The 10,105-nt window shown below is 36.6% G+C and overlaps 1 protein-coding gene across 1 annotated transcript in view; it reads left to right on the top strand.

The window, feature by feature from the left end:
- The window catches only part of SFMBT1 (Scm like with four mbt domains 1), a 122,983-nt gene that overhangs the window by 75,336 nt on the left and 37,542 nt on the right, over positions 1-10,105 (top strand). The window contains exons 5-9 of the mRNA XM_019633953.1: positions 2,110-2,350; positions 6,282-6,370; positions 7,927-8,173; positions 8,866-8,960; positions 9,402-9,503. Of these exons, the coding sequence (XP_019489498.1) occupies positions 2,110-2,350; positions 6,282-6,370; positions 7,927-8,173; positions 8,866-8,960; positions 9,402-9,503 (774 nt within the window). The remainder of the gene's footprint in view (positions 1-2,109; positions 2,351-6,281; positions 6,371-7,926; positions 8,174-8,865; positions 8,961-9,401; positions 9,504-10,105) is intronic.

Here is a 10,105-nt window from a genome sequence, read left to right as displayed (position 1 = left end):
AAAAAAAAAAAGCTGCCTATTAGTAGCATTAGAAAGGATGAATTGTGGTATATTTGTATAATGTAATAAATACTATATCACAGTGAAAAGAAACTACTGTTAATACAACAGCATTTATGACTCTCATAAGCAATGTCACGTAAGAGAAACCACACACATAAAAACATTCATACTGCATAATCAAACTAACAGAGTGTGAAAACACAGGCAATATTAAACCATTGTGTTATAATTCAGGATAATGATTACCTTTCAGGAGTACAACAGGGTGTAGTGATTAGAAAGAGGAGGAATTTTTACACAGAATGCGGGATTTTCCCTCTCTGGCTCCCTCTTTTCTAGGAGTCCCCTTACTTTCTTGTGGTTGAGATCGCCACATTGCATTTAGTGGTCATGTCTCTCTATAGTCTCCTCCAGTGTTTAACAGGTCCTCATTCTTTCTTTGTGTTTCATGGTCTTGACACTTTTCAAGAGCATATTGCATTTTGGTTATTTTGTAGAATAGTCCTCATTTTGGGTTTAGTTTTTCTCATGATTAGCTTGGGTAAATACAGACTTAGCAAAAAATGTCATAAAAATGATTTTGTGCTTTTTATTGTATTATATCAAGGGTATATGATATCGATGTTTTCAGACTGGTGGTATTATTAACTAATTAACTTGGATCAATTAGAGTGGTTTCTGCCAGACTACTTCATTTAATGTTGCTGTTTTCCCCTTTGCAATTAATAAGAATCTTGCAGGGAGAACCTTTGAGATTATGCAAATATCATAGTCATCGTAGTCATTTTAGCATTGACCCATGATTCTTGCCTGCAGTGTATATTTCTGTGGTGTTTGTCTAAAGGTGGTTTTCTATCTCCATTTTTTTTCTGTATTTGCTATTGGTTTTCTACTTTAAGGAAGAACTGTCTCCTCATCTCTGTTAATTATTTTTAACAGTATGGACTCATGGATATCTTTACATTTATGGATTATAATTCATTACTCTTATTATTTATTTTATTGCTCAAATTGTCCCACATGTGACCATTGGGGGATACTTCTAGTGGCTCCAATGCCCTTTCTAAAGGTCCCCATCATTTTTGGAGCATTTCCTTACTTTCTGGCATCACAAGATACTCCAGACTCTTACTGTGTTTTCCCTACGTCAGAATAGAGATCAGTTATTTCACCATGGAGCCCTTGTTCTTATAATATTTATTTAGAAATTAAGATTTGGACATTAAATTTGCTATTGCTACTGAGTATTATTATTAGTTCCTATCAATTCACAGAGCTAGGAAATACTATATATTAACACATAACGTACATACACATCTATACTTTCTTCTGTATCTCTCTTTCTGTCTGTAATCATGACCTCATTCTGATACCTTGATTCCAATTCAGCACCACAAAGTTCATTCCCTTCTTCCCCCTTCCTTATTTTTACTTCTTTCTCCCTCAGTGAGAAACCTGCCTTTCATTATCCACAATATATTTTTTTATTTATTCTTAGTATACACATACAGTAGTTCCAGAATTGCTAACCCATAACTTTGTGACTATATAATTTATCATGTAAATTAGGGCACATTTGAGAGACAAAAGGGGCATTATTAATTATTATTCAAGGACAACAGGTGTAAACAGACTGTTTCAGGGAAACTGAGAGGTGTGGCTCCCTACATATGGTACATATTATACTAGCTTATTATTATTATTATAGCTTATTTTTGTCCTTTCCCTTTTTGCTTCATGAATTTTCTTTGGAATGATCTAGAAATCACTCTTGAAAACTTCATGTGTTGAAAGCTATTAAAATGGTGAACATTTGCTGATTTGTATACGTAATAGAAATCATTTTATGTAATCATAATAGACTGCTTTGGTGAAAATATTGAGTTCTATTAAAATTCCTTTGGAGTCATGGAACAGAGCAGTATTGCTATTCCCTGTTTTGTTGAGATCACTCCTATGAGTTAGAATTGGAATTTCTCAGGTTTCCCTTGAGAAGATTTTATTGCATTTAGTGTTTCAGAATTATACATCTTAAAAAAGAATGTTGGCCAAAGAAATACTCACTTGAGCTACTTGTCTGGTGATTGATAACATTTCCCTGTTCAGGTGGACACACGTTTGCAAAATGGATTTGCTCCTGGGATGAAACTGGAGGTGGTTGTGAAGACAGATCCTGAAACTTACTGGGTTGCCACCATCATTACCACCTGTGAGCAGTTACTCCTTCTCCGCTACGATGGCTATGGGGAGGACCGGAGAGCGGACTTCTGGTGTGACATCAGAAAGGCTGACCTCTACCCCATTGGGTGGTGTGAGCAGAATAAGAAGACCCTGAAAGCACCAGAAGGTAATAAAATACTGCCTATCAAGACATAATATTATATTGCAATAGGAAAATCTGGGCTGTCCACAATCTTTAGGTTTTCAGTCTGCCATATGCATAGGTTTTCCTAATTTTGGGGGCTTAGTGTTTTGAGGGAAAATATTTATAAGGAAGAATGCACATGCCCTATTTTTAAAAATTATTTTCTGTGTGCCATAAAGCCTCAGGTTTTTATGACACAGGGAACATCAGTTGCTTAAAATCCTGTAAGACTGTGAGGCTCTCTGAAGTTGAGACCTGTACTTCTGGTTATATGTAAGTACATTGGGCCAGGTTAATTCTCTTTTTGATTTTATTGCCGTTTCTCTTCTCATCCACAAGCAATCTGGAACCTATAAACTCTTAAAATGAACCGACTGAAGCTTTCTTCTGGGAAAGAACCTTACTGGGGGTAGAATCCGAATTCAGCAAGGCAGAGACAATAGGACGAAAGAAAGAGCAGGATCATATAAAGGTAGAGAAAGGGAAGAGAGACTGCAGATTTAAGAAAATACCAGACCTTAAGTATTTTTCTTTCAACTTATTTTGATATAATTTTAGATATGCATAAAAGTTGCAAAAATAGTATAGAAAATTCTTGGAGACTTTTTGCCAAGTTTTCCTAAATGTCATTTTGCTTTAACCTTCCCCCTCCCAACCTTCCCTCTTTCTTCGCTCCCTCTCTTAGACACACACACACACACACACACGTTTTTTTAATGAACCATTTGAGAGCCAGTTGTTCACATAATACCCTTTTACTCCTAAGTACTTTTATGTACTCCTAAAAACAAGGTCATTCATGAGCATAGTAAAATAACAAAGTCATGAAATTAACTTTGATATAGTACTACTATTTAATCTATAGACCTTATTCAGTTTTTACTAATAATGTTTTTTATAGTAAAATAAAATCCTACATCGTATGTTGTATTCAGTTGTCATGTCTTATAAGATTCCTTTTTTTTTATTTTTTAAAGTTTTTTTTTATTGGGGAATTGGGGGTCTGGGAACAGTGCTGGGGAATTGGGGAAGGGGAACAGACAAGTAGCTGTAGTTTTGTTCTTCAGTCTAGTTGTGGAGGATGTTGCTTCACTGGCCCAAGCTGACACCATCATTGCGCTCTTCCCGGGCGAGGCAGATCAGTCGCTGGCTTCTGGACGGCCGCTCACTGCGGCTGCTGGCCGCTCACGCTGGCTGCTGGCTACACACAGTAACCCATGGCAACCCACTGCCACAGGGACTGCAGCCTACGCCATCACCGGCGACTCACGGCAGCCCAGCTCCTGGTTGAGCTGTTGTTCCGCATCTTAGCTGTGGAGGGCAGTGTCACTGGCCCTCATATGTGGGATCCGAACTGGGGCCCTCTGGCGTCCCAAGCCAGTTCTTAACCATTGTGCCACTCGGCCGGCCCAAGATTCCTTTAATGTGGAAAAATTCCTCAGGCTTTTTCTGTCTTTCATGACTGACATTTTTTAAAGGTACAGGTCAATTTTCTCAAAATGAATGTGTGTGTGTGAACTTCATTTTTCAATATAAATAAAAAAAATTTTTAAGTAAAAGTCAATCATTTAAAAAAGTTATCTGTGGGGAAAGGGAATAAATAGAATGCAGGGGACAGGTTTAGAAGCTAGATTTGAATTTTGAACAATGTAAATATTTTACATAGATGTAAAACAAAAACTATGAATGGAGCTTGTGAACTAACTACCCAGAGAAGAACCATTTCAGTGACTTTTTAATACAATAATTTAAACATACATCCCTAGTATAAAAAAAAATTGCAAAAAATATGTATAGTGTTTTTTAGTAATCATTGTTGATGTTATTTTAGAATAATTATGTGTGCATTGTGAGATAAAGCAAATTAATAATTAAATGTGTAATTGAGAACTAGGATTATCAGTATGAGAGAAAGGAACAGCTTGGATGAATAAAGTTAAGTGAAAATGCTATCTTCATGGATTTGTATTGGAAGTATCAATATGAACTCCTGATGTGATTTATCTTAAAGTATAAAAAGATATTTATTATCTTCTAGACACTGATAAGGCCTAGAAACACAAACTCTGTAACAATGAGTACTCTCAGCACTCTAATTATGATCTCTAAATACCATTTTCACCAAAACAAATTAGGGCTCCTTGGAGATGTAGCTGATTCCTGGACTGGGGTAGGAAATGTACAAAATAAGCCTGGTAACACCACCCTTTTATACTGAGTGAAAAAGTTATCAGTGACTGTTTACTAGGGTCATATCAAAAGGACTGAGGAGCCAACCTGAAGAGATTCTCTCTGGTTAAATATAGGATTGTTTGAGCATCAACAGGACAACTGCAATGGCCTGAAACATATCATATGTGACTTAGTTTATAATTCCATAGTGAAACTTTTAAACAAAACTCTCATTGGTCAGTTTTGGAGAATGCTAGGGAACCAGCTGATAATTTTGAAGGCTAGTAAATAGAGGGAAAGAATAAAGAGAATTAAGCGTATATCCTCCCTTCTCTTTGTGAATTATACCTTAGGGTAGTAATCAAATAACTGAAGAAGAGAAAATTTTCTTTATAGAAGTATTTTGGTTAGTAAATGAAGAAGGGATGATAGAAAATTACCATTTTTAGCCCGTAATGAATGAATGTATTTATGCAGTGACCATTAAAAGCTAACATCACAAAAGAGGAGACAACCAGATTGAATGTGCCTCTTGATAGAAGGATTGCAACTCCTCTTCCCCCAAGTATTCTTGCTTCTCTTCCCCCAAGAGTCAAACCTAAATTTGATCAACTCTCTAGCTCTAAATACTGATTTATAGAAACTATAGAGGTCAGTGAAATGCTAGTTACTGGGAGGCAGCCAGTAAAACCAGACTCAGAAAAACTATATGTAGGACAAAAGGCTGAGTCAACAAATATGCTACAAGAAAAAGAGAGTGGAGGCTGGGGGAAGAGAAGGAACGTATAGATTAAAAGAGTTTTAGGCGATATATCAACCATTTGTGATAAATGGATCTTATTTGCATCCTGATTTGATTGAGCAAATTGGAAAAACCATTTATGAGATATTTGGAGAAATTTTAACACGGGCTAGATATTTGATGTTAAGGAATTATTGTTCATTTTTTTAAGGTGTGGTTGTGTAAAAAACTATTTTCTTTTAGAAATATAGACTGAGATTATATCGGATGAAATCCTATGATATCAGGAATTGGCTTCTAAATAATTCATGGTTGAGTGGCGGTGGAGTGTGTGAGAGTGTAGATCAGGGGTTGGCAAAGTATCTGTAAAAGACCAGATAGCAAATATTTTAGACTTTATAGGACATGTGGTCCCTGTAACAGTTGCCCAACTGTACCTTTATTGTGTGAAAGCACCCACAAATAATATGTGAACAAACAGGCATGGATATGTTCCAATAAAACTTTATTAAAAAAATAGGCAGCAGGCTGGATTTAGCCCACAGTGTTGTAGTTTGCTAACGACTCCGGGTTTAGATGGAAAGATTGACCATGAAGTGACAGTTGTTAAAGTGAGGGTACATGAGGATTCATTATACTGTTTTTCTCTACGCGCGCATGTGTGTGTATGTATATATATATATGTATATATTTGAAAATTCCCATAATAAAAAATAAAGCAGGTACCTTTTGGATAAATTATGGTAACATGGAGTTAAACCTATTTCTTTGTTTTGCATACAACTCTTATTTAACTAACCAGGAAGTACTGTCTAGAGGAGAATTTTTGTTTTAAGCTTTCAAGGAAGCAATATGTTGGACTGTTAGGTATGAAAATGACAAATGCACCTCTAAAGCATTTTCACTGGCTGAATTTCTCTGTATTCTGTTCAATTTAGTTTTGTTTCTCTATGTTCCGTGGCTGACATGAGTAATCACTCATTTTATCCCCTGACCTAGGCATCAGAGATAAGGTGTCTGATTGGGATGCGTTCCTGCGGCAGACCCTGATGGGAGCATGCAGTCCTCCTGTCCCGCTGCTAGAGGGCGTGAGTATTACTACTTGCAGAATCAGTGTGGAAACCCCTTCTAATCCTTAGTGATACTCATTTCCTGTTAAAGGAATCTTAAAATTGGTTACTCCTTTACTACCCCAAGGCAAATAAGCATTATTACTACAGATATAGGCAAGGGTTTGGGGAGGTTTAAATTTAGCCTCAGAGGTTGTACACTGTAGCTTGCTTAGTGCCTGAAGTATTCTGAATTAGTTGCTTGTGCTTTTGGTGTCATATCTAAGAAGGCTTTGCCTAACTCAAGGTCATGAAGACATACATACTCCTGTATTTTCTTCTAAGTGTTTGATAGTTTTAGTTCTTATATTTAATTTTGTGATCCGTTTACATTTGCCTTGTAAAACTTGATTGGTGAACACTCTATTTCAAGCTGATCTTTATGTTTTATGCTCAGACTCATTGTATTATGTCTAGCCAGGGCTTGGCACATACTACACACTGAGTAAAATTTGAATTGATGAATGAATCATGAACAAACGAATTAATAAATATCGTACTCTACATTGACCTTAATTCTGCCATCCTAATCTTTAGCTGTGAACGTGTTCCTCCATTTGTTCACGTGTTCTTTTGCATATGTATGAATATGTAGCTGTCACAGAGCAGTTCTTATTAGGAAAAAAAGTTAAGAAATGGTTAAGTGATGATGTTGGGAACAGCATTTCTTTTTATTCTTTATTATAACTTTTAATATATATCTGTAGGGTGAAAAGTAAAACTTTTTTTTCCATCAACATAATCAAGATGCTTGTTGTGTTCATAAGAACATTGTTGTGAAATGAGTAAAAAATCAGAAACTGAAATGCCATCAGTAGATGTGGATAAATTACTGCCCGTTGTAATAATCAATAAATCAAGAATATCAATAAAACAGTTTAAAAGAATAAGGAAGAGGGCCGGCTGAGTAGCTCAGTTGGTTAAGAGCTCGCTCAAGAGTGTGCGCTCTGAGCAACAGAGTCGCCGGTTTGATTCTCGGCCCGAGCTGAGCTGCCACTGAGCTGCCAACAGGTGGCAGGATGGCTCAGCTTAAAAAAAAAAAAAAGATGAAGATTTATATGTGCTACAATAGAAAGATAGCTCTGATGTATTAAGTGACAAACAAATTGGAACCCAGTCTCAAAGAGTGTATGCCAAAGTGTTTATTGTATTTCTTTCTTGAAGGTGAGATTGTGGAGGATTTTGACTTTTATCATGTTTGATTTGATTTTTTCTTTAATGATGATCATATTTGCTTTTAAAATAAGAGACTAATGATATTTTTAAAATACTTACTAAATGAAACTATATAACACAGTCCTAGAAATAGAGATCTGTTAGGATAGTTTTATTGCATTATAGGTAGATTTTCTTTAAGGTAAATATTTTTATGTCACCTATAAATAATACTATAGGGTTTTGTATGATATTAGGCAATTCAGTATCACTGGCTTTGAATGGGTAAAAATATAAAGGCTAGTTTAAGATCATTTAAAACTTCACTTTTAAAAATATTATGTTTTGTATTTAATCATTTCACCTTTTTTTACTTACAGCTCCGTAATGGGAGGAATCCTTTAGATCTCATTGCTCCAGGTTCCAGGCTAGAATGTCAAGCTTTCCAGGACTCTTTAAGCACTTGGATTGTTACTGTAGTTGAAAACATTGGGGGAAGGCTGAAGCTGTGTTATGAAGGACTTGAAAGTTCTGACAGTTTTGGACATTGGTTGTATTACTTGCATCCATTTCTTCATCACGTTGGTTGGTCAGCTCAACAGGGATATGAAATTCAGCCCCCATTAGGTGAAGAATAATATAACATTTTTCTTTTAACTATTACATTATTGTAATTATTTTTTATTACTATCTATGAGACTGAAAAATGTATTATTTTGCATATTACAAAAGCCTTTGTTACTTTGCATAATAGAGATACTGCAAAAATGTATATGGAGTTGTTAAATGCCTATTTTTCTTTTGGATTTATTGCGTTTATAATTCACTACACATATTAATATATGTACTTCATAGACTTCTGCCCCAACTCATACTGATTTTTTACCAAAATTAAAGAAAAATTCCCTAGGTGACATTCATATAGGTACAGAAGTAGGACAAGTTTTCGGTTCAAAGCAAATTGTTGATTAAAAGAAATTCCAATAATATTAAAACTGGAGTTACTGGTTAAACCAATTTGTATTTACTATTACATGCCCAGTTTGGATGTTGTATTATATTAGTTTTTGGACTACAGCAATCCTTCTGATCTCAGTATAAGTATTTTTTTCCCATATTTAACTACTCAGGCTCTGAACAGAGGAAACAAGTATTGAAGTGAAGGTGCAAGTTCTTTGAGTGAAGATGGTTTAAGTGGGCTTAAACCCTTTTCTTTTCCCAGTGAAAAGTCACTTTTTTGTTTATGTGAATGCTTTAGAATAGTTATAAAGTGTGTAAGTTCTGTCATCATTAAAGCATCCTATCTTGTTTTATTAAAGCCATCAGACACCTGAAAAATGAGGCTGAGTGGCAGGAGATCTTGGCCAAAGTCAAAGAGGAGGAAGAAGAGCCATTACCATCTTACTTATTTAAGGTAAAAACAAAAAGCAATTTGCAGGAGGTGCAAAGCATAAAATAACCCCTGGAGCCAGTGAGAGTAATGTGGCCTTGGGAGGAGGGAAGCGGTTGGAAAGCTAGAGTGATGGTCATCCTTTTCTTCTTCTAAAAGTAGTCCAGGTTTTCTCCCAAAGTTCTCTTAAAGTATTTTGAGTCTTGTCTTAACTACATAGCCCTGACTTGTTATCAGATAAACTTGGTTTTCCTCCAGGTGGCCCTTGTATTCCAAATCTAGAGTAGGAGTGCTTCCTAAGGTTTTATTCCTGAATAATTTTTTCCCAGGGAAGAAAATTATAGTATTCGATTATTTACCAGAAGCATTATTGTAATTAATTAAGAGTAGCATTCAGCTGTATATAAGTATAAAATTAATGTGAAAATACTATATTTTTATTTCCTCTTGGTGTTTGCATTTCAGGACAAACAAGTGACTGGCACACATTCATTCTCTGTACATATGAAATTGGAAGCTGTGGACCCCTGGTCTCCTTTTGGGATCTTTCCTGCTACAGTTGTTAAGGTAAAACAGAGGCAACTGTCTTGACAAGAATTCCTTTCAGGTTGACTGGTTTAAGAAATGATGGTGTTTTGATCTTCAGGCTCTCCTGATCCAACTTATATGTTTCTCTTAAGCTGTAAGGCTAGAATTACTCCTATACACATTTTGGATTTGTACTGTCCAGTTCTCCATTCATTCTTCTGATATTGGTCTCCCCAGCCTGAACACCAGAGTACTGGGGGACATGTTTTTAGGGCAGGCCTAGCCAGCAGGTAGGCCATGGTATCTGAAAAGTATGAAGGCAGTGGGCCGGCCAAGTGGTTAAGAGCTCGCTTGGGAGCACCAGCTCTGAGCAGCAGGGCCGCAGTTCGGATCCCACATTAAGGGCCAATGACGCTGCGCCCTCTACAGCTAAGATGATGAACATCAGCTCGACCTGGAGCTGGGCAGCCATGAGTCGCCGGCATTGGCATAGGCTGCAGTGGGGCTGGCCGGCAGAGGGCGTGAGCTTCTGTGAGTGGCTGTCTAAGGGCCGGTGACCGATCTGCCTTAGCCGGGAAGAGTGCAATGATCACAATACCAACATGGGCCAGTGAAGCGATGTCCTCCACAACTAGACTGAA

The sequence above is a fragment of the Hipposideros armiger genome, unplaced genomic scaffold (assembly GCF_001890085.2).
Source record: "Hipposideros armiger isolate ML-2016 unplaced genomic scaffold, ASM189008v1 scaffold_1453, whole genome shotgun sequence".
Classification (NCBI taxonomy): domain Eukaryota; kingdom Metazoa; phylum Chordata; class Mammalia; order Chiroptera; family Hipposideridae; genus Hipposideros; species Hipposideros armiger.
The sequence above is the reverse complement of the archived record's forward strand: the minus strand, read 5'-3'. Positions and strand labels throughout refer to the sequence as shown.